The 22,890-nt window shown below is 66.7% G+C and overlaps 2 protein-coding genes across 20 annotated transcripts in view; one reads left to right on the forward strand and one right to left on the reverse strand.

Annotated features, from left to right (window-relative positions):
* Positions 1-15,059, forward strand: part of USP20 (ubiquitin specific peptidase 20) — a 36,168-nt gene extending 21,109 nt beyond the window's left edge. For 3 of the 5 annotated variants that reach the window (XM_051829502.2, XM_051829504.2, XM_051829503.2), the window contains exons 7-25: positions 198-294; positions 691-760; positions 2,517-2,630; positions 3,367-3,445; positions 5,143-5,590; positions 5,987-6,127; positions 6,367-6,482; positions 6,655-6,827; positions 7,386-7,480; positions 8,784-8,817; positions 8,901-8,946; positions 9,439-9,619; positions 10,116-10,242; positions 10,523-10,692; positions 10,772-10,853; positions 10,997-11,105; positions 11,751-11,853; positions 13,160-13,231; positions 13,760-15,059. In XM_051829502.2, the coding sequence (XP_051685462.1) occupies positions 198-294; positions 691-760; positions 2,517-2,630; positions 3,367-3,445; positions 5,143-5,590; positions 5,987-6,127; positions 6,367-6,482; positions 6,655-6,827; positions 7,386-7,480; positions 8,784-8,817; positions 8,901-8,946; positions 9,439-9,619; positions 10,116-10,242; positions 10,523-10,692; positions 10,772-10,853; positions 10,997-11,105; positions 11,751-11,853; positions 13,160-13,231; positions 13,760-13,920 (2,418 nt within the window). In that variant the 3' untranslated portion in view covers positions 13,921-15,059. The remainder of the gene's footprint in view (positions 1-197; positions 295-690; positions 761-2,516; positions 2,631-3,366; positions 3,446-5,142; positions 5,591-5,986; positions 6,128-6,366; positions 6,483-6,654; positions 6,828-7,385; positions 7,481-8,783; positions 8,818-8,900; positions 8,947-9,438; positions 9,620-10,115; positions 10,243-10,522; positions 10,693-10,771; positions 10,854-10,996; positions 11,106-11,750; positions 11,854-13,159; positions 13,232-13,759) is intronic. The other 2 variants (XM_051829505.2, XM_051829506.2) reach the window with 2 other exon arrangements.
* Positions 15,060-16,882: 1,823 nt separating this feature from the next.
* Positions 16,883-22,890, reverse strand: part of FNBP1 (formin binding protein 1) — a 122,200-nt gene continuing 116,192 nt past the window's right edge. For 11 of the 15 annotated variants that reach the window (XM_070058065.1, XM_070058063.1, XM_070058052.1 and 8 more), the window contains one exon: positions 22,052-22,627. In XM_070058065.1, the coding sequence (XP_069914166.1) occupies positions 22,449-22,627 (179 nt within the window). In that variant the 3' untranslated portion in view covers positions 22,052-22,448. Of the gene's footprint in view, positions 19,103-22,051; positions 22,628-22,890 lie in introns of those variants that run through there. The other 4 variants (XM_070058004.1, XM_070057991.1, XM_070057982.1 and 1 more) reach the window with 2 other exon arrangements.

Below are 22,890 nucleotides of genomic sequence, written 5' to 3' on the forward strand. Positions count from 1 at the left end.
CTCAAAATTATAGGTCAGGGAGTTCCCAGGGCAGGGCCACCAGGTCCGTCCCTCCCGGCAGTGCCCTGTGCGCTGGCGGGCTCTGTCCAGGCTCGGGGTGTGGGGCTGGGCTGCCCGCCCCCCGGAAGTTCCTGGGCCTCTGCCCCCTACCCACTGCCCCCATCCCTGTGTTTCCTCACCCTGGGCCTTTGCCGCAGGACTCTCCCCCGCCTTCCCACCCGCTGAGAGCCGTCCCCATAGCCGTGGCTGATGAAGGTGAATCCGAGTCAGAGGACGACGACCTGAAACCCCGAGGTGAGGCCTCCAGGGCCCGGCACCCGCGGGGGCTCCGTCTGCTGCACCGGGCAGCCGTGGGGGGACCAGTGACCTGAACGGTGTGGTGACTTCCCGTGGGGGCCAGCTGGCCCAGCTGAGGGCCTGGGGGGCCTGGCCATTCTCTCCCCCTCTCAGCCCCCTGCACCAGGGCCTCCCTGAATGTGTGGTGCAGGCAGTGGGCCTGGAGGGGTGGAGAGGCCAGGCGTCCGTTTCCCTAAGCCACTCAGGGAACCACAGCTGTTGGGAGCAGGGGCCGCCTGTACATGCTTGGGAGATTTCTGGGTGGGCACCCCTGCCCGTCCTCCTCTGGCTGGGTCTGGGGGCTGAGGGCCACAGGCCAGCGCCCTCCCCTCCTCTGTTGTGTTTGTCCCCCAGGCCTCACAGGCATGAAAAACCTTGGGAACTCCTGCTACATGAACGCCGCCCTGCAGGCCCTGTCCAACTGGTAGGTGGTCACCTTGCCTGGGACAGTGGGGGGTGGAGGAGTGGCCCCCATGCCATGCTGCACGTGTCGTCCACAGACATCAATGTGTATCTCAGAATCCCTAAGAAACACACGTGCCCTTGGACCCCGCGGTGTCTTGTGGGAATTTACCCCAAGGAGGCCCCGAGACGGGGAGAAGGCTTGTGTGGCGGGGCTGCCTGCCGTCCTGGGGCTTCATGACGGGGCTGCGTCCACAGTGGCGCGCTGGCCTGGGCTGCAGGAGCAGCGGTTCTTGGAGCAGGAAGTGTTCAGAACCTGGGGACTGTGGCGCCGGGGTCAGAGAGCCGCAGGTGGCGCTGCCTGTCTGGGGGCGACAGCGTTTCCTGTTGGGGGGATAAAGTTGCCAACCCCGTGAGCCCATCCCTGGAAGGGACTCCGTGTCCCATGTGGAGAGGGGAGGGAGGGGACGGGTAGAAATGCGTAGAAAAGTCTGGAAGGAGGAGCGCCCGGGTGTTCAGAGAAGACATCTTGCTTGTCTATATGTTCTGTTTTTTCTAAACTAAATTTCTGACAACTTTAAAAACATGCGGGCAGGAAGGTCTCTGTAGGCTAGGCCATAGGGGAGCAGGTGCTGGTGGGTCTTGGTCACAGGGCTGTCCCCTGGCCTGGCAGGACCCCTGCTGGGAGAGATCCCAGGGCCACCATAACAAAGGACCACAGGCTGGGCGACACCAACAGAAACGTTCTCTCCCCGGTCCTGGAGGCTGCAAGTCGGGGTCCCTCCCCGAGCCTGCCGGGCCTCGCAGCGTCTCCTCCCCGCCCCGTGCCCTCGTGTGTCTGGTGTCTCTGTGTGTGTCCCCTTTCCTCTGCACACGCGTGTCTGGTGTCTCTGTGTGTGTCCCCTTTCCTCCGTGCGCACGCGTGTCTGGTGTCTCTGTGTGTGTCCCCTTTCCTCTGTGCGCACGCGTGTCTGGTGTCTCTGTGTGTGTCCCCTTTCCTCCGTGCACACGCGTGTCTGGTGTCTCTGTGTCCCCTTTCCTCCGTGCACACGCGTGTCTGGTGTCTCTGTGTGTGTCCCCTTTCCTCCGTGCGCACGCGTGTCTGGTGTCTCTGTGTGTGTCCCCTTTCCTCTGTGCACACGCGTGTCTGGTGTCTCTGTGTGTGTCCCCTTTCCTCCGTGCGCACGCGTGTCTGGTGTCTCTGTGTGTGTCCCCTTTCCTCCGTGCGCACGCGTGTCTGGTGTCTCTGTGTGTGTCCCCTTTCCTCCGTGCACACGCGTGTCTGGTGTCTCTGTGTGTGTCCCCTTTCCTCTGTGCACACGCGTGTCTGGTGTCTCTGTGTGTGTCCCCTTTCCTCTGCACACGCGTGTCTGGTGTCTCTGTGTGTGTCCCCTTTCCTCCGTGCACACGTGTGTCTGGTGTCTCTGTGTGTGTCCCCTTTCCTCCGTGCACACGTGTGTCTGGTGTCTCTGTGTGTGTCCCCTTTCCTCCATGCACACGTGTGTCCCCTTTCCTCTTACAAGGGCCTCCTTTAACCTGACTCCCTCCGTGAGACCCTGTGTGCGCACACAGCCACACCCCGGGGTCCCAGTCTGTGAGCTTCGGGAGCGCCAGTCCAGCCTGTGACGGGCAGGGTCTCCCGCAGCCGCGTCAGGGTCCACGAGGCCACCGTGTGTGCCAGGTTGAGCACCAGCGGCTGCGCCCGTCTACCCCACTCCTCGTCAACGATGCCACGGGCCCCTTCTTGTGGCCTGGCTCACCATGTCCCCCTCCCCCAGCCCTCCGCTGACCCAGTTCTTCTTGGAGTGTGGAGGCCTGGTGCGAACCGACAAGAAGCCGGCTCTGTGCAAAAGCTACCAGAAGCTGGTCTCTGAGGTCTGGCACAGGAAGCGGTGAGTGGGGACCTCCTGGGGGGCGCCCATCCCTGGTGTGCAAGTGGGGAAACGGGGGTGCAAAGAGCTTTAGGCTCCTGGTCAAGGCCACACAGCCTGTGGAAGGTGAGTCAGAATTTGAAGCTCGTGTCCGTCCCAGCTGGTGGCCGTTGGCAGGTATCTGCGGGGGCCGAGAGGTCCTCCAGGACCAGTCCCAGGTCTGGGCTGCAACCGCCGAGTGGGTGCTCGCGGGAGTGGCTCTGTGTGCTGCAGGTTTAAGGCCCAGAGCGTGGGGTGGGTGGTTCCTCCGGGAAGGGTCCGGGGCTGCTGGGCGGCTCCCGGGTGGAAGGTTCGGTGCCATGTGGTGCAGCTCGTCAGAGGCAGTGTGTCGCCACTTCTGCCCGAGTGTGCTGTGTACGTGTTCTCCCAGAAGGCCCTGGGGTCTCCGTGGTGCCTGCCTGGGGAGGGCCCTTGCTGGTGTTGCTTCCGGGTCTGCACTCACCTGAAATTGGGTGTCCAGTGATGAGCACGTGCTACTCTGGAATGAGAAAAGGCACAGTAACCGTTCCAGAGGGGAAGTGGGACTTCCGGTGGGCTTGTCACAGCCCCGTGGGGGCAGGTGCCGTCTGTTCTCTCGGCCTGGCTGGGGCAGCCGCCGCCTGGCCTCCCTCCCGACCGTGGAGGCGTGAGGGCTCCTGGGGCTCTCAGGACAGCCTGCGTCTGAGCGGCTCTGCCGCCTGCCTGTGTCTGCCCTCAGGCCGAGCTACGTGGTCCCCACCAGCCTGTCGCACGGGATCAAGTTGGTCAACCCGATGTTCCGAGGTTATGCCCAGCAGGTAAGCTGCCAGGGCACAGAGGGGCCTCCTCTGCCAGGCCTGACTTGGAAGCCAGGCTGGGTGGACAGCGGTGGCAGCAGCCCAGCATTGCCAGGCAGGCCCGTGACCAGGCCCTCACTACCTGAGCCCCTCATGTGTGTGGATACGTGGGGGCCTCCCAGCGACCCCCAGGTGTTAAACCCCACTGTACAGATGGGCAGACTGAGGCCCGGGGGCCGAGTCCTTTGGCCTGGTCACACGACCTGGACATGGAGTCCCCACCTCCAGCACTACACTCAGTGGCACCTAGGGGGGACTTCATTATGAAAAAAACACTTGATTAAACTTACTTTCAACCCGGAGAACACCTTTGAAATCAACCATATCTCTGTTGAATGAAAATCCTAAGACCAAGACATAGCCTAGAGTGGTCACGTGTGTGGCCCTGCTGTGTCCTGTGGTCCAGTCCCCGCCCCTTGCACAGGTAGCAGGTAACCAGTGGCTGAATGGGTTCCCAGCTGGTCCTGCCCGGAGGGGCTGGACCTGCGCACCTGCCTCCCGTGCTGCCTGGACGTGGGCCCGGATGGGGCAGCAGGCACCGTCCCCCTGCTGGCCGCGTCTGCGCACACCCTCAGGGCCCAGCAGCAGCTACTGCCTGAGAAGTCTGCACCGCCCGCGCACCCCCACCTGGCGCGGCCCTGTGTGTCCTCACAGGTGCCGCCCCTCCCCGCCCCGCATGAGGCACCCTGCTGGCCCTGGGCCTGGCAAGGCCACGGCCACGTGGCTGGATGACTGCTGGGTGGCGCAGCTGCGTGCGGGAGCAGCACCCCTTTCTCTGGCCCCTGGATCGCTTCTGAGTCTGAGACAGGAGCAGCCGTGGTGCGGAGGGCGCATCTGTGCAGCCGAGCCGACCGAGGATCTGCCAGGGGACACAGCACTTGTGTTACAAGCAAAACACAAGGAGTGAACGTGGCCTCTGGGTGTTTCCACTTGCCCAGCAAGCCCCAGGTTCCACCCTCAGAGTGCCGGGCTCTGCCTGAGGGACCTGCCCTGCGTGGGGGTCCAGGAGGCCAGCTCCTCTGCAGACGCCTGCCTGGACGCCTGGGGAGCTTGGCTTGGCCCCAGCCCAGGTTCTCCAGGAAGAACACCCCAAGCACCCCAGCCATCAGCCTTGGCCGCTGCTGCCACCTTGTGACCTCCCAGGGCAGGGCCAGGGCCCCTGCTTCCGCCAGGCTTGCAACCCGGTCACAGTGGTCAGAGTGGAGCCTGCCTTCACCTGGGACCAGTGGCAGCTTAGTCTGTGTTGTGCCCAGGTCTGTAGGAAAGGGGCTCACGCCACAGGCGTGCCCTGGTGCAGGCAGGCGGGTGAGGGCGTGTGGGGGCTATCCGGCCTGGCCTGCTCACTGTGGGTCCTCGCTGAGCCCCCACCTTCAGTGCCTGCTGCTTCCTCCCTCTGCGATCCCCCTGCCCGCCCCACTGGCCTCTCGGTCAGGTAGCAGGTGACCAGTGGCTGAATGGGTGCGATGCTCCCCCCCCATGAAGCGTTGTGAGCGGTTCGGGGCATGCGCCCGTGGGGGCTCTGCCACTTCTCAGCTCTGTGACTTGGGAGGAGCCCTCAGCCCCTCTGAGCCTCTGCCCTCCTCAGGAGGGTGAGGGTGAGGACAGAGCTGTCCCCGGTGCCCGTCCCCGGAGGCCGCTGATGCAGGCCCTGGTTCTAGGACACCCAGGAGTTCCTGCGCTGCCTGATGGACCAGCTGCACGAGGAGCTCAAGGAGCCGGCCGTGGCGGCCGTGGCCGCGCTGACGGAGGCTCGGGACTCAGACTCGAGCGACACCGAGGAGAAGCGGGAGGGCGACCGGAGCCCGTCAGAGGACGAGTTCCTGTCCTGTGACTCAAGCAGCGACCGGGGTGAGGGTGACGGGCAGGGGCGTGGCGGGGGCGGCTCGCAGGCCGAAACGGAGCTGCTGATCCCAGACGAGGCGGGCCGTGCCATCTCTGAGAAGGAGCGGATGAAGGACCGGAAGTTCTCCTGGGGCCAGCAGCGCACAAACTCGGAGCAGGTGGACGAAGACGCGGATGTGGACACGGCCATGGCCACCCTTGACGAGCAGCCCACCGAGACCCAGCCACCATCACCGCGCTCCGCCAGCCCCTGCCGGACGCCAGGTGGGAGACAGCTGGGGCTTCGCGGGGCTGTTGGGATGAGGCTCAGCCCTGTTTGCTCGGTGCCACAGTGGGGAGCAGGTCCCCCCGCTAGGCACACCCCGTAGGTTCCAGAGGCGAGACAGCATGTCCAGGTCTGCTTAGTCGATAAGGCTGGAGCCAGACACAGCCCTGGAGCCTGAGCCCTCAGCTGGACATGGAAGGGACAAGTCTGTTCCCCTGCGTGCGCTGGGCCCACAGGGGTGGTGGACGCAGGGCAGGGGAGACAGCGGTTCAGGCCTCAGTCCTGTTAGGACTTGCTCGCAGGTCCTCTTCGCACAGGCGCTGGGGTTGGCCGGGGGCTCCTGGCCCGGCGGATGGCTGCCTTGACCCACCGTGGCCTCCTCTGTCTGCCCCCAGAGCCGGACAACGACGCCCACATGCGCAGCTCCTCTCGCCCCTGCAGCCCCACCCACCGCCACGGGGGCCACGGCAAGCTGCCCAGCAGCCCTCCTCGGGCGAGCCCCGTGAGGGTGGGGCCGTCGTATGTGCTCAAGAAAGGTTCGCAGGCCAGCGGGGGGCAGCACCCGGGGGCTGGGCTGTGTCCTCCCGCAGCACCCCTGGGACCCGGGCAGAGGGGGCCCATTTTACACACAGCGACACTGAGGCATAAGGAGGTGTCGCGTGCCCAGTCACAAGTTGTAGATTCCACCCCACATCCTGGCTGAGAGAGCCCGGGCCTGCGCCTCGCCCCAGCAGGGCAGGTGGGGGCTGGAGCTGGCCCTGTGCTGTGCCCCCAGCCCAGGTGCCGAGCGCCGGCAGCCGGAGGCGGAAGGAGCAGCACTACCGGAGTGTCATCTCCGACATCTTTGATGGCTCCATCCTCAGCCTTGTGCAGTGTCTCACCTGTGACCGGGTAGGTGCCCAGGAACACGGAGGGCCGGGCTGCCAGTGGCCCCCTGACCTGGGGGTGACTGCCTGTCTGTCTGGGGGGCTCCTGTGTGCCCTGTCTGGAGATCGGGCCCTCTGCCCCTCCTGCCAACTGGGGCTGGGGCTGGGTGGGCGTCAGGCTGCCTTCAACCCCACAGGTGTCCACCACGGTGGAGACGTTCCAGGACCTGTCACTGCCCATTCCTGGCAAGGAGGACCTGGCCAAGCTGCACTCGGCCATCTACCAGAACGTGCCGGCCAAGCCGGGCGCCTGCGGGGACAGCTACGCCGCTCAGGGCTGGCTGGCCTTCATCGTGGAGTACATCCGACGGTGCGCCCACCCCCGCCCACTGCGACAGGAGCGGGGCCCATCCCCCTCTCCTGGCCGAGGACGGCCTTCACACAGTGACGCGCGGGCACTGCAGGGCCAGGGCAAGCTGGGCAGGGAGCTGGGGTCGCAGAGGCCCAGGAGTTTGCTAAACGGTGGTGTGAGGGGCTGTTTCTTGGGCACTATGGGATAGCCTGGATGGACAGTCCTGAGGGGAGTGACCAAGTAGCAGCTAGAGCGGGGGCGCAGCCGGGGCGCAGGCCGAGCCAACAGGGAGAGTGTCAGCTCTCCGGAGCCCTCCCGCCTGATGCCAGGGACACAGTGGCCGGCTGGAGGAGCCGTGTGCCCCGGCCCCTTCGCGGAGGACGGAGGCGAGGCTCAGGGAGAGGAGCTGCTACTCGCCCAAGGATGCCGTGGTGTCTGCCTCCAGGAGGCTGGCCGCATCCCCCTCCCCTGCTCTGGGATTTCAGGCTCCTCCTGGGGCTGAGGCCTGGGCGGACCTCAGCCAGCATCTGGGTCTGGCCCAGGCCCTGGTGACATGGTCATGACCCGCCTCTGCAGGTTCGTGGTGTCCTGCACCCCCAGCTGGTTCTGGGGGCCCGTCGTCACCCTGGAGGACTGCCTCGCTGCCTTTTTCGCTGCTGACGAGCTAAAGGGTGAGTGGCCTGGCTGGCAGGGGACCCCCAGCACCCATGCCTCGGGCCACCAGGGTGTAGCCCCGGCTCACAGGTGTGGCTGGGCTGGGCTTCAGAAGTGGGACCCGTTGAGTTCCCACCCGGCCACTTGCCAGCCTAGGCCTGGATTGAGTCTTCTCCCAACCCTTCCACCTTGTGACCCTTGGTGTTGACACATCTTGTTTTTTCACTGGTTTGGTAGGCAAAAGCGATACTGTGCTTTGATGTCCATTTCCTTGACGGTTGATGAGGTTGGCTGTCATTAGCGCATTGGCGACGTGTGTCCCGCCCGCCTGTTTCCTGGCTGATGATCACCTCGCTAACCTTCAGAAACGCTTGACCTCCCGCACACCATTTTCCTTTGGGGTTTCAGTTGCGGTAGAATACACATAACGTACAAGTGAACACTGCACCCGCCTTTAACCGTTTCACAAACCCAGCTGCTGGGCACCCCCGCGTCCCTCTCCATAACACGGTGTCTTGCAGAGCTGAAACCCTGTCCGCAGAGACAGCTGCCCATCCCGGCCCCCCCGGCTGGCCCCCTCCTGCCCTGTCTGACCGCGCTAGGGACCTCGTGGAAGTGAGGTTGCACAATGCTTGCCTTTTCTGTGGCCGGCTGACTGCACTGGGTACAGCGTCCCCCGGGCGCCTCCACGTTGCAGCAAGTGTCTCCGCCCCTTCTGCCCCCTGTATCCGTGCTGTGGCTGGACCACCCTTCTTGCTCGTCCACCGAAGGCTGCCCCTTGGGTTGCTTCATTTTTTTTTTAAGATTATTTATTTGAAAGGCAGAGTTACAGACAGAGAGAGAGGGAGGGAGGGAGGGAGGTCTTCCATCTGGTTCACTCCCCAAATGGCTGCAATGGCTGAGGTTGGGCCAGGCCAAAGCCAGAAGCCTGGAACTCCATCCGGGTCTCCCATGTGGGTGGTGGGGCCCAAGTGCTTGGGCCGTCCTCTCCTGTTCCCAGGTGCAGCGCAGGGAGCGGCTGGGACTTGAACCAGTGCTCTGATGGGGGATGCCGGCGTCTCAAGTGACAGCTTGACCCGCTGTGCCACAGGGCTGCCCCTGCCCACCCCAGCCCCTCACCCCTTGGTTTCACCTTGTTTTTGATGAAATCCATACTGGAGTCCAGGTGTTTCCAGGGTCAAGTGTATCCTAGGTCTGCTTTTCGTTTTCCTGGTCTGTCTGGGGTCTGGCCACGGCCTGCAGTGCTCAGGAGTTATCACACCCAGTGTTTACGCCACTCCCTGTCCTGCTCACCGTCGGCCTTTGGTCTTCCCACGCCAGGTGACAACATGTACAGCTGTGAGCGGTGTAAGAAGTAAGTGCGCCTGCCCCCTGACCTCCCGAGGTGACCCCTCCGTCTCCCACGGGACACCAACCCCCTCGCGCCCCTCCCCCTAGGCTGCGGAACGGAGTGAAGTACTGCAAAGTCCTCCGGCTGCCCGAGGTGAGTGGGAGGCTCCTTGTCCACGCCAGCGTGACATCGGGTGCCCTCGGCGCTGAGGGAGCCCCCGGAGCCCCCGCCTCAGTGAAAGCCCCCCCGGCGCTCAGTGGTCTCTGCGTGGGCTCCGCTTATTTGTCACGCGTTTCTGAGGCCCCTGAGCAGGCGTGGGGTCGTGAGGCCTCGAGAGAGTCAGCTGGGCCCCTGCGGACAGCCCAGTGGGGAGGAGGCCGAGGCCCGGACAGGTGTTAGCAAAGCCTTCCTGCGGATGTGCCGGGCAGGCAGGACCCCAGCACAGGAGGCGTGGCCACGCCCACGCGGGGCTGAGTGCTCAGTGGGGTTGGGGAAGCCTTGCAGGGAAGTCAGTGCCAGGCAGGCCAGTGAGAGCTTCCTGGAGGGCCCGGCCAGAGCCCCTGGATGGAACCGTGGGTGACCCCTGCGGGCGGGCCCCAGCCGCGGCCTGGCTCCCTTGGGCAGCCTTCCTGACCCCGCCCCCAGGTCCTGTGCATCCACCTGAAGCGCTTCCGGCACGAGGTGATGTACTCGTTCAAGATCAGCAGCCACGTCTCCTTCCCCCTCGAGGGCCTCGACCTGCGCCCCTTCCTGGCCAAGGAGTGCACCTCGCAGATCACCACCTACGACCTCCTGTCCGTCATCTGCCACCACGGCACGGCCGGCAGTGAGTCTGGTCGCTGGCCCGCGCAGCCTCTCCCCCGCCGTGCCCGTCCCCGGGGTCCTGTAGCCTGCTCCCCCCCCAGGCAGGCACCTCAGGGTCCTGCAGCCTGCTGTCCCCCCGAAGTGGGCACCCCCGGGGTCCTGTAGCCTGCTTCCCCCCACCAGGCAGGCACCCCCGGGGTCCTGTAGCCTCCTGTTTCCCCCCTCTCCGGGGTCTGTAGCCTGTTGTCCCCTCCCCCCAGGCGGGCACCCCCTGGGTCCTGTAGCCTGCTGTCCCCCCCACCCCGAGGCGAGCACTCCCCAGGCCCTGTAGCCTGCTGTCCCCCACCCCGGGCCCTGTACCTGCTGTCCCCCACCCCGGGCCCTGTAGCTGCTGTCCCCCACCCCGGGCCCTGTAGCCTGCTGTCCCCCACCCCGGGCCCTGTAGCTGCTGTCCCCCACCCCGGGCCCTGTAGCCTGCTGTCCCCCACCCCGGGCCCTGTAGCTGCTGTCCCCCCCAGGCGGGCACTACATCGCCTACTGCCAGAATGTCATCAACGGGCAGTGGTACGAGTTCGACGACCAGTACGTCACCGAGGTCCACGAGACGGTGGTGCAGAATGCCGAGGCCTACGTCCTCTTCTACAGGTGGGCGGGCTCGGGCGCTGGCCGGGCGCGGGAAGGGCTGGATGGAGCTAAGCCAGGAGAGTAGGATTCGGGCCCCGCCACGGGCCCCGCCCAGGATTCCTGGGATGAGAGTGCGGTGGTCCCGGTGGGACGGCGGTGAGGCCTGCGTGGCGTGCAGAGATGGCTGCGTGGATACGTGGGCTCCCGGTGCCCTGCACGCGCCCCCCTCAGCAGGGAGCCCGGGCTCAGCTGCTTCCTTGTCCCTCCCGGCCCCGCCCCGCCCCGCCCCGCCCCGCCCCAGGAAGAGCAGTGAGGAGGCTGTCCGGGAGCGGCAGCAGGTGGTGGCGCTGGCCGCCATGCGGGAGCCCAGCCTGCTGCGCTTCTACGTGTCCCGGGAGTGGCTGAACAAGTTCAACACCTTTGCGGAGCCAGGGCCCATCACCAACCACACCTTCCTCTGCTCCCACGGAGGTGAGGCGCCCTCTGTGGGAGGGCGTGGGCGGGGCGGGCGGGCTGAGCCCCCAGCCTGCCCTGCCTGACCCCTCTGCAGGCATCCCGCCCAACAAGTACCACTACATCGACGACCTGGTCGTCATCCTGCCCCAGAACGTCTGGGAGCACCTGTACAACAGGTGAGGAGCCTTCCAGGCCGGCCGGCCTCTGGGCAGCGGAGGGGGGTGGGAGAGGGGACACTGCCGGGACCCCACGCCCCCTCCCCCCGCCCCGGCCTCCCCGTCAGGGCTCGTCTCTCTCCCCGCCCCCGCCCCTTGTGCAGGTTTGGAGGTGGCCCCGCCGTGAACCACCTGTACGTGTGCTCCATCTGCCAGGTGGAGATCGAGGCGCTGGCCAAGCGCAGGAGGGTCGAGATCGACACCTTCATCAAGGTGCGGGCGGGCTGGGGGCAGAGCGGGATGCTGGGCCCCTGAGCAGCCCGGCCCTCCCTGGCCTCTGCCTCCTGAGTGTGACAGCCACAGCGGCCCCCAGACAGGGCCCGGGGTCCCCATAAGTGAACAAGCAAGCTGGGAGGCGGGACTCCGAGCTGGGTCCTGCGAGGGGGTGTGGGCGGGGCTGTGCTGCCCGTCTCCGAGCTGTGGGGGCCTGGTAAAAGGAGCAAGGGCTCTGCTCCGTGGCCATCACGAAGGGTGCGCTCAGAAGACCAGCGAGTGGCATGCCCAGACGCGGTCTATAAGAGGGAAGCAGTGCCCACCGCGGGGTCCTGCTTAGTGGAAAAGCAGTTGCAGGGAGAGGCTCGCAAGATGTCCCCAGTGGTCTCTGGTGCCAGGCAGACGAGGTGACTCGGGGCTGAGGGTGGGGGCTGAGCCTGCGCCCAGTGGTCTCTGGTGCCAGGCAGAGACGGGGTGACTCGGGGCTGAGGGTGGGGGCTGAGCCTGCGCCCAGTGGTCTCTGGTGGCAGGCAGAGACGGGGTGACTGGGGGCTGAGGGTGGGGGCTGAGCCTGCGCCCAGTGGTCTCTGGTGCCAGGCAGAGACGGGGTGACTGGGGGTTGAGCCTGCGCTCCCGCCCACCCAGCTCAACAAGGCGTTCCAGGCCGAGGAGGCGCCCGGCGGCATCTACTGCATCAGCATGCAGTGGTTCCGGGAGTGGGAGGCCTTCGTCAAGGGCAAGGACAGCGGTGAGTGCAGCCGAGCTGGGCGGGGCCTGTGCTGTCCCTGCAGGGGAGGCTGGGCGGGGCCTGTGCTGTCCCTGCAGCTGAGCTGGGCGGGGCCTGTGCTGTCCCTGCAGGGGAGGCTGGGCGGGGTCTGTGCTGTCTCTGCAGGGGAGGCTGGGCGGGGTCTGTGCTGTCCCTGCAGCTGAGCTGGGTGGGGCCTGCACTGTCCCTGCAGGGGAGGCTGGGCGGGGCCTGCGCTGTCCCTGCAGGGGAGGCTGGGCGGGGCCTGCGCTGTCCCTGCAGGGGAGGCTGGGTGGGGCCTGTGCTGTCCCTGCAGGGGAGGCTGGGTGGGGCCTGTGCTGTCCCTGCAGGGGAGGCTGGGCGGGGTCTGTGCTGTCCCTGCAGGGGAGGCTGGGCGGGGTCTGTGCTGTCCCTGCAGGGGAGGCTGGGCGGGGCCTGCGCTGTCCCTGCAGCTGAGCTGGGCGGGGTCTGTGCTGTCCCTGCAGGGGAGGCTGGGCGGGGTCTGTGCTGTCCCTGCAGGGGAGGCTGGGCGCCCTCCCCCCGCCCCCGTCCCCTGCGGCCACCCTCCTGTGCCCACTCCGCAGCAGCCCGGGCCGTAGATCTGAGCTGCTAGAACCACAGAGAGGGGGAGGGCGGGGCTTGGGCGCCGGCTCTGACCCCTGGGAGCCGCAGAGGCGGGAACATCCCCGGAGGTCCCAGTAGGAGCAGCAGGGCCGAGCTCCGGCCTGGACGTGGTCGTCCTCGCCAGAGCGTGGCCTGGCAGGCTCGGCAGAGCCAGTGGGTCCCATGCTCAGGGCGCTTGTCCTCAGGAAGGGGCGGGCCCCCACTGCCGCCTGGGCCCGCTGGTCGGAGTGGGCAGCTTTGCCGGCTCCGCCGGGTGGGCGGGTGTGCCGTGGTTGGGAGCCGACGGCCAGAGTCCCGAGCCCGGCCCAGGTGTAGGTGCTGGCCTTGGCCTTCTCCAGCCGCGACCCGAGCCGGACACTTGCCGAGCCCACAGTCTGTCTCTGCACACAGCCCTCGTCTCCCGTGGCTGCTGGGGTTAAATGAGACCGAGGCGCTTGGGGAGGGGCCTGGGCTGGGGCCGCTGCCTGCCCGGGGAGGGCACTGCCTGCCCGGCCGGCTCCGCCCCCCATGCTGGAGTCCCAAACCTGCCGTGGTTCTAGCTGGCTCTGAGGGCGCCCCCGCTGAGTGCGGTGCGGAGCCTCCCTGGAGGGGCTCCCTGGAGGGGCTCCCTGGAGGGGCTCCGCCGCCTGGTGGGGGGGGCGGGGGGCGGGGCCTGGAGGCGCTGAGCCTGAGCCGTCTCTTCCAGAGCCCCCCGGGCCCATCGACAACAGCAGGATCGCGCAGACCAAAGGAGGCGGCCACGTGCAGCTGAAGCAGGGTACGCCCACGGCCGGCGCTGTGTTCTACCCCACCCCACCCCACCCATGCCCCCCGCTGCCCTGCCCCTCCTACCCCACCCTACCCATGGCCCCCCACTGCCCTGCCCCTCCTACCCCACCCCACCCTGCCCCCAGCCCCCTGCTGCCCTGCCCCATCCCCCTACCCCACAGCTCCGCTGCCCAGACCCGTCCTAACCCACCCCACTCCGCCCACGGCCCCCCGGTGCCTGGCCTTGTTCTCCTACCCCTCCACGCCCCCCCACCCCGTCTGGGAGCAGGGTCCCAAGCAGGTCCTCTGGGCCTCAGCTCTCTCCCCCACCTACCTCCTGCGCCCTCTGCCGGCCCGGCCTGGCCTGTGTGCCAGCCCCGCCCGCGGGCAGCAAGGGGCCGCAGCTGCAGACGGTGCTTGGGCTTCTCTGGCCGGGCCTGTGGCCTCCATGTGACCGTGCTGCACTTGAGCCCGTGCTGGGCCTCCCGCCCTCCTGAGCCCCCGGCCCCCGCCCAGGCCTGCCTCTCCCGCCCTGCAGGGGCTGACTATGGGCAGATCTCGGAGGAGACCTGGACCTACCTCAACAGCCTGTACGGAGGTGGCCCCGAGGTCGCCATCCGGCAGAGCGCGGCGCAGCCCCAGGACCCGGACGGCCTACACGGGGAGCAGAAGATCGAGGCCGAGACGCGCGCTGTGTGACGCGGCGGGCCGCCCCTAGGTCACCCTGCCGGGCCCCTCCCTCTCCCGACACCCTCTCGTGTCCCCGAGCTCGCCTCCCACCAGGCTGCTCGGCAGGATCCGCGTGCGGCCCCGGCTGAGCGCCCGGTGTTCCCGCAGGCCGCGTCTGCCCGCGTGCCGGGAGGGCGCCGCGGCCAGGGCTCTGCTTCACCGTGCGAGGCCAGGAAATAGACTCCCTGCAGGCTTGTTTAAGCGACCAGGACTCTGTGACCTTCATTTGACACCAGTCCCAGGCAGCCTTGTGTCCCCCGACCTGCCTCTCGCTAGATCGGGCCCAGCCTTTGTCCCTGGCACCTGACGCCGCCCCCGAGTCAGAGCCTGGGGCCGGGATGGAGCCTGCAGACGTCTTCCGCTGTGCACGGGGCGACGCGGGGAGCCGAGGCGCCGGAAGCCGCAGGTGGGCAGGGCTCCCTGTGCCTGCCCCTGCGGCCTCGCTCACCCCTGCATCTCGGTGTCTCCAGGAAGACCCCAGAGGCCGGCTGCTCCCAGGGTCTCTGTCCTGCAGACAGAGCTTGGACGTGAAGGGGGCGTGGGTTGGACCTCCCACGGTGGGGACGCCCTCCCCGGTCCTGCTGAGCCTGCCCTGCGACTTGCCCCGCTCCTGGGAGAGCCGGCCCGGCCCCGCCCCCAGGGCACCAATGACAAGCAGAAATACCTCAACGTGTCGTCACCTGCTGCCCTCGCGCGCTCGGCCAAGCCTGCCGGGAGCCGTGTCCTGGGGGAGCCGTGTCCTGGGGGAGCCGTGTCCTGGGGGAGCCGGCGAGGATGGGTCCTGAGACCAAGCCCCTCAGCCCGCTGTGGCCTGTCCTGGGGGAGCCGGCGAGGACGGGTCAGGAGGAGGGGTCCTGAGACCAAGCCCCCCAGCCCGCCGTGGCCTTCTCCGTGGAAGCGCCCCCAGGCAGTTGGAGAAGCCCTGAGCCCCCAGTGGGGCGGGGGTGGGGGGGGCGTCCTTCCCAGGGCCTGTTCCTTCCCCGGCCAGCAGGTGGCGTTGCTCGAAGGGCCCCGCCAGCGTTTCCCGTGTTGGAGCGCTGGGAGCCTGGGGTCGCCCCGCGGCCAGTCTGCGCCCAGGCTGTACAATAAACACAGATGCGTTCCCACGGCCCGCACCGCCGTCTGCGCTCACTGCCGCAGCGTCCGTCACGGGGGAGGCCCGCACAGGCCGAGGCTGGGCGAGGGAGGGGCCCCAGCATGGTTGTCTGAGATGGGGGGGGGGGCTCCAGCAGCGCCTCTGGAGGGCAGGGTGCCGCCTGTGGTCCTGCGTCCAGGGCCCACATCAGAGGCCCGGGGTTCGAGCCCTGGCTCCAGCTCCAGACCCCAGCCTCTGGGGGCAGCCAGGGGGCTCCTGCTCCCCCAGGGGAGACTGGATTCAGTTTCTGGTGCTGGGCTTCGGCCCGGCCCGGCCCGGGCAGGGGGGGTGAATGAGTAGACTGGCACACTCCTCTTTCTCTGGCTTCTCCAAAAAAATTCACAAGATGCCTGTGCAGGATGCGGCCGCCCCAGCGCAGCTTCCTGCGTCTGTTCTAACCCAGCGCGAGCGATCGACGCAATCGACCCTGGAGCGCGGTGCTGCCTGGCGCCGAGGCCTCGCGGGCTCTTCCCTTCTTCGCGGTCGGGAGGGGGCTGGGCGCACCGGAAATGGCACCGCTGGGGGCCTGAGAGAGGGCAGTAGAGGTCTGGGCCAGGTGACGCCGGGAACCCGAGGGAGCTGCTGGGCTGGGGCCAGCCCCTGCCCGGGGGCGGCCTTGACACGCGAATTCCCCACCCAGGGCACCCGCGCTGCCGTGGGGAGGGCTGTCGGTCACCAGCCTCCTCCTGCGAGACCCGGCCTGCCCGTGGATGTCACAATTTCAGATCTCTGGCTTTAGCAGAGCAGGAGGGGGCGCGCCGCACCCCTGCCCCTGCCCGCTCGCGTCCACGCCCGGGCACCTGTCGGGGACGCTCTGGCTCCCCCCCTGCACTGCCTCCCGCGTCCGCCAGGGGTCGCCACCGCCTCCGCGGAGCGGCCGCCGGGCTCGGGCGCGGCCGTCCGCGCTGACCCCCACTCGGAGTCAGGGATGTGCTTCCGTTCCGAAGCCCGGGCGCCAGGTTTTCCCCAGTGCCCAGAGAGGAGCGGTCCCGACCCAGGGGCCGGCGTCCGCGACCGACCTAGGAGCTCCCCCGCAGGCTGGGAGAGGCTTGCTAAGAGCCTGCGGCGGGAACAGTTCGGCCGCGCCTGCCTGCACGGGAAGCCTCGCCCCCTTGGGCCATCCGCCCAGCGCCGGGGGCCACAGCCCCGGCCGGGAGCCTGGCCTTGGAGACGGGGACAAGTGCTGGTGCAGGGACGCCCCCGGCCCCGGCCAGCGTGGTGACCGGCACTCGGCTCCCGCAGGGCTGGCCCGCCCCTGCCTGGTGTAGCTGCTAGCGGCTCTGAAAACCCCTAGGGAACAGAAGTGTGGGCTCAAGCCCGCGCAGGGGGCCCGAGACCCCGGCCAAGCCGCCACCACGGAACCCGAGCGGGTCACCAGGGAGGGGCCACCAGCTGAGCGGGCACCGCACGGTGGGACGCAGCGGGCCGCCGCTCGCCCCTGCCACCCACGGGGAGACCTGAACCGAGTCCCCGGCCCCGGCTGCCGCAGCCACTGGGCAATGAATGAGCCCACGGGCGGGGGAGTCCTCCTCCGCGTCTCCTACTCTCTCTCCGCTCCTCCTCTGCCTTTCAAATAAAACTGAAGACCAGCGTTAGAAAGCCTCTGGAACCCTGGGGCTGAACCAGAGAGGATCTCACCTCACAGGAGGGGGTGGCACCTGGAGCCAGGGGGTCTCCAGCCCCCGCCCCAAGCAGATGACGTCAGGGGCCTTGTGTTTACCCAGCCCGTCAGCAGTGGTGCAGACCGGAACCAGCCCCCAGCCCAGGTCATGTCCATGCAACACAGCAGTCCCGGGATCCTAGGACAGACGTTATCTTTTATTGAACACGTGGATTAACACACAGTCGGCAGCGGCCCCCTGGGAAGCACTGTACTGGTTTCCTCCGCCTCCAACGACAGTGGGAGTGGGCCAGTGGGGCCGCCCCCGACACACACAGGCGTCCGAAGGTGCTCAACACAGGTTAACATGGAATTCTGGGTCTTTTTTTAGACAGTTTTTAGATGACCTAAGCATAGGAGGCAAGCCAGACGGAACTTTCTGGAAAAATACTTAGTAGGAACATAACCTCTATGTTGTGTAAACTTCATCGTCCCAGATGTTCCCCAAAGCGTCGGGGGCTCTGCGCCACGCGAGTCCCAGCAGCCACGGGCTCCTGTCCAGGGTGAGCCCAGCTGAGAACCACTGGAGGATCCCATCACAGCTTCCCATGCCTTGGAAAAAAAATTTTTTTTTTCTCATCCTGCAAAGGAAAAACCGGGCACAAGTCCTCCCCTTCGTCTTGTGTTCAGCTCAGTCCCAGGGCAGGTTCCTTTCAAGGTCGTCATTCTCACAGCGCTGGGGACGACGGGCGGACAGACAGGCGGCAGGTACACGGAGGAGGGAGGTGGTCACGGGGAGCCCCACGCGCCTGGGCTGCGTGAGCCGCTCCTGGGCAGAGTTCACAGTAGGATTCCCGGAGCGAGCGCTGCATCTCCACCGTCCTACGCCCAGCCCAGGGGCTCGGCCCCCTCCCCCCCAGCCACGAGCCAGCGCCAGAGACCCGCTCGCTTTTTTGGAGGGTGGGGTCCAGATGACCCGAAGCGAATGAACCAAAGGCGGCCTGGGGCCAGGAGAGGGCACAGGCTACGCTGCACCGGTCTGACCGACGGGCAGGACGAGCGGCGGCGGCGGCCGAGGGCTGTGTCGGTCCCGGCCCTCGAGATGAGGTGCACGCACGCCGTGCAGTGCCGAAGCTTCCAGGACCCACTCAGCATCCCTGGTGTGTGTGTGGGGGGGGGGGGGGCGGAGCCCTTCGTGGCGCTGCCGGCAGCAGCGTGGTCGCCGTGCACCTGCTGCTCCGCAGGGACAGCAGCCGGGCCTTGGCCGTCACCCTCAGACCTGCCGGTGTGGGTTTGGCCTCGCGAGTGACTGCTGCACGTGACACAGCGAGGCCGCCACGGCAGGGCCCCGGAAGAAGCCCTGAGGTCTCTCCGCAGTTTCAGCGCCCGCAGGCTCACTGCTGAAACCCAAAGCCACTTCCTCCTGTCTCCCCGGGCGCTGTGGGCGCTGCTCCTGCCCCGTCAGCTCCGCGAAGTCTTAGACTCAGGGCGCGGGAGGCAGCCATGGTCGCCACGGTTACAAGGACAAACAGAAGAATGAAGATGCCGGCCCCACCCTCGGCTTCCAGTGCGGGGTGTGTGTGTGTGGGGGGGCTCCTCTGGCCAGTTCTGCCCCCAGCAGGGGAGAAGCCCCCTGCAGCAGGGCCAGGGACCCCGCCAAAGACCCACAGGGGAAGGGAAGCGGCCCCCCTAATTCTACAGGGCCCGGGGTGGGGTGGGGGTGGGATGCAGGAGTGGTGGCCACGGGGTCACACGGAGGTGCCCTTGCCGAAGCCCCAGGATGCTGGCACTGGGGCTCGCTGGAGGAGGAACCTCACTTTGCAACGGGGAGACCATGCCTGGTGGGGGCGAGCAGGCCGGATGCTCCTGGGAGAGGCAGACCAGCCAGGAAGCAGGTCGCCGGGAGCTGGACCGCGATGTCCAGTGCGGCCGCTCCCGGGCCTCTGAACCAGGGCTTCACGCCCAGCGCCCACGCAGGTGCTCCGGGCCGGAACAGGGCCAGAGGGCCAGCACCAAGCGCCCAGCGGGAGCCCAGGCCCAGAGGAGGGCGGGATACTCACCAGGCGTGGGGGAGGGTAAGTTTGCTAACGTAAACAGCCGGCCTGGGCTACTCCGCCCCCGTGTGCGTCCAGCCCCCCTCGTCCCCAGGAGACCAGCGGCGGGGTTCCCACAAAAGGCACAGTGTGAAATGCAAGGGGTGGGGGTGGGCCGGGGCAAGCCCAGGGTGGACTGGGGCCCCCCAGAGGGACACAGCCGAGGCCCCAGGGGCGGCGCTGTGGAGAGAGGAGGAGGGGGCGGCAGGCGGCTGTGGGTGGAGACTGGCGCGGGCGCTGGGGCCTGGGGGGACGGAGAGACCCCGCCGTCCCTCCGAGAAGGCTCACCCGAGGCTGTGACTCGCGGGCACCACGTTTAGGGATCTACAACACAGAAAGAAAGAGAAAGAAAAACCCCAGGTTAGAGGACAGTGCAGGTGGGAGGCGGGATGGGCAACTTTCACCATAGTGTCTCCGTCCCCAGCTGCGCGCTGGGAGGAAGCCACAGCGCTGGCGCAGGGGGCCAGCCCCGCCCTGCAGAGCCCGCGCCCCGCGCCCCTTTGGTTTCCAGAGAAAGACCAGGGTGGGCACCAGTGAAAGTTCTCCATCGCGCAGGGCGGGAAGCGCTGAGCAGGCTCTGCAAGGCCAAGGGCACAGAGCAGGAAGGAGGCAGTGGGGGACAGGTGCGGGGAGGCAGGGACCTGCTGGCCACCGGCCACCGGGGGGGGGGGGGGTTAAGCTCCCTGGGAAGGGGAAGAAGCACGTGAAATACACGACACTGAGGAAATACAACGTTTATTGTTAAGGAGGCGCGAGGGCACACGTACAAGACGCAAGACGCGAGACGGGGCGCTGTCTTGGAGGAGAGGCTCAGCCGAGTCACAGAGAACTTACTCAGAACAGCGCCAGCCGTGCGCTCCGGCGTGGAGCCGTGGCAGGGGACCCGCCAGCGCGGAGACCGGGGGCCAGCAGCCGGCAGTCACCCAGGAGACAAACGGAAGAGTGAGCCGTCCGCGCGACCCACGCCAGGGATCCCCTTCAGTCTCTCGGTGGTACGGGTGGGGGTGGGGGTGGGTGCAGCTGAACCGAAGGCCATTTAAGAAACACAAGCCACGCCACACCAGGCCACGTCTGGCTGACCAGCGGGAAGTGACTCTAAATATTTTGGCAATCGTTAACTAAGCACACTGTAGACACACACACAATGCGCACACAACACACGCACGTACACACACATGCACCAAGCGAGAACAGCAGCCCCTCCTGGGCAGGGGGCGGGGCTCGGGCCAGGCCCCCACCCTGTCCCCTTGGCCACCGGCCAGCGCACCTCTCAATCCACAGAGCGGTTTCTGTAAACAGCCGCGGTTTTGTTTCTTTTATTTAACAGAAAACTGTTGGAGGAAAAAAAGCGTGCTTCCGGTGGAGACGGAGGTTTCGTGGGGCCGTTTCCATGGCTGCGCGTGGCTTGGCACCCACTGGAGCTACCAGATCCCTGTCCCGGGCGGCTGTCGCGGGTCCCGAGGCTGCGACCCAGCGACCAACACTGTGACAAAGCCCCCAGCCCCAGCCCCGCACCTCAGCTCTCCAGAAACGCAATGTGCACAGCGCTTGTGAGAAACACCACGCCAACCCTGGATTCCAGACCCCACGCCTTCCAGAGCAGGCCTGGCGGGGCGGCTGTGCCGGCCCACTGCGGGCTGTTTCACTTGTTCGCTTGCACCTAGAGCTGGTCCCCTCCCTGGGGGGGTGGCCGCTGCCCTCCTCACGGAGGGGACCTGGATGAAGCTCCCCAAGGGGCTCGGTCAGCAGGAGTGGCTCTGGCCGCGCTGTGGTGGCACAGGCGCAACCGAGAATCGCGAAGTGACCCCGCCCTTCAAAAGTCCAGCTGTTGTCCTCCACCTGCGGGAGCTGTGGCCCTGCGACCCTGGGGGGAGCACACAGGAACCTACGGTGTGTGTGGCTTCCCGAGAGCTGCCGTTATTTCCAAATAAAGTGTTTAAAAAGAGAAGAAAAGAAGAAGCGGCCGGCAGTAGCAGGAGGCGACTCTGTTCCGCGCCTGCGGCTCTCGTGGAACCCTCCCAGACTCCTGGGCAGCCTCAGAACCCAGACTCGGGCGCCAGGCGCCTCCCCGGCTGCATGTGCAGCTGTCGCTTTGACAGGACTTTGGGGGCCGGCGCTGTGGTGCAGTGGGTGGAGCTGCCTGCCACCTGCAGTGCCCACATCCCCTATGGGTGCTGGTTCGAATCCCAGCTGCTCCACTTCCAATCCAGCTCTCTGTTATGGCCTGGGAAAGCAGTAGAAGATGGACCAAGTCCTTGCCCTCTGCACCTGCATGGGAGACCCGGAAGAAGCTCCTGGCTCCTGGCTCTGGATCGGCGCAGCTCCGGCTGTTTGTGGCCATTTGGGGAGTGAACCAGCAGATGGAAGACCTACCTACCTACCTACCTACCTCTCTCTCTCTCTCTCTCCCCCCCTCCCTCTTTCCCTGCCTCTCTGTAATTCTTTCAAATAAATCTTAAAAAAAAAAAAAAAAAAAAAAGGACTTTGAACTTGGGGCAGAGCCCGCAGGCGGAGGCCGGGAGCCTCTTTCCTACTTGCGGGCAGAGAGAACGTGAGCTAACAGCTTCCAGAGCCAGATGAGAGCCGACGCTTCGCGCAAGCCTTCTGGGCCCCGCGGCTGCCTCTGCCACCCGAGGCTGGATCCTCGCCTGGGCGTGGCGGCGTGGCAGCTCCACCGCCTGCCCTCCACCCTCCTGCCCACACCGGTGCTGCGTGGCCCAGACCCCTCGGGAGCCGGTGAGACTCTGTCAACTTGGTTCTGGCTCCGGTTCATCTTACGAAGGAGCCAGAAATTCTAAAACACTCCCCAGGAGATGCAAGCGCTGAGTCTGAAATGGGCTAATGATTAAAAAGAAGACACACACAGGAAAACATCTGCAAAGCTCCGGTGCATCTGGGGTCTCCGCCTCCCGGAGTTCTGTCCAGGCCCCACCTGCGTGGGCGCTGCACCTGCCGCGGGGCCGCCAGCAGCACAGAGGGCGCCGAGGCTGACGGCAGGGGTTCGGCTGCGATGGGCGGAGCCAGGGCACCCAGAACAGCTGTGTCGAATCCCTCCCCCTACTCCAGATACTGGCGCAAAGCTGGCCAGCTTGCGGTGGGTTGCTTGGGATCAGACAGGCGTCCAGCGCCCCTGGACGCTCTCAGCTGCGGGGCTGGCCCCGTCCAAGAAAGAGGCACACTTCCGGTACCAGCACTCGAACCCAAGGAGGGGGAGATGGCTTTTCTTAGCTTTATGACTTCCTCCCGAGTGAACGATTGTAGCACTCAGCCGGCTAGCATGGTCCAGTTTATTAAGCTACAAGACGTGACATCCTAGAGCCCCAGGCAGTATGGCGGACGCGAGCCACGGAGCACCCCGGGGGACGCACGTGGATGCTGCCACTCCAACACTGACCGGAGGCTGGGATGCAGCGGTCTGCGCCGCCCACACAGGAAGAAGCGCTTATCAGATTTCACGGCAGAGCTGAGTCGGCAGCGGCGGGCGCCTTCCACGCGCGATCTCACAGCGAGTGAGGCGACTACAGCGACACGAGACAAGCAAGGGCAGGCGGGCGGCACCTGCCGTCCACTGGGAGGTGCTCTCCTTCCGGCCTCGCCCAGAACTGCCCCGAGCAGCCACAGCGTGGGACAGACAGCGCCAACGGCTTTAAGTGTGTGTGTGTAAGCGGTATTAAATATAAGTCTTAGCACCTTTGGCATTTTTGTCCAAATAGACTTGGACGTAGGAAGTGGGGACATAGCCCTCCTCGTCCTCGCTCCTCCGAATGCGGGTCCAGCCGTCGCCTTTGTCCTCCTCAATGACGTACAGCGTCTCTCCTTCGGCCACGGAGATGGTCCCTTCGTTCTGGCCTGGGAAGGCAGGGTGGGGACAGTGTCTACTCAGGTACCGTGCGGCAGGTGCGGCAGGGGGTGCAGGCTGCCGCGTGGCGCCCTGGCCCTGGCCCGGGGCCTGCCTCCTGCCGCAGACACCACCAGGGCCTGTCCTCCAGGTCCCCAAGGGGCCCCCTCTCCTCCCGCCCAGGGCAGTCTTGGGGGGGGGGTCTCCTCTATCCTCGCACCTCCTTGGACTTCCGGCTGGGGCCAGCGACTGTGCTGCCTGCAGCCACGCCCCC

This window comes from Oryctolagus cuniculus, chromosome 1 (genome assembly GCF_964237555.1).
Source record: "Oryctolagus cuniculus chromosome 1, mOryCun1.1, whole genome shotgun sequence".
Lineage (NCBI taxonomy): Eukaryota > Metazoa > Chordata > Mammalia > Lagomorpha > Leporidae > Oryctolagus > Oryctolagus cuniculus.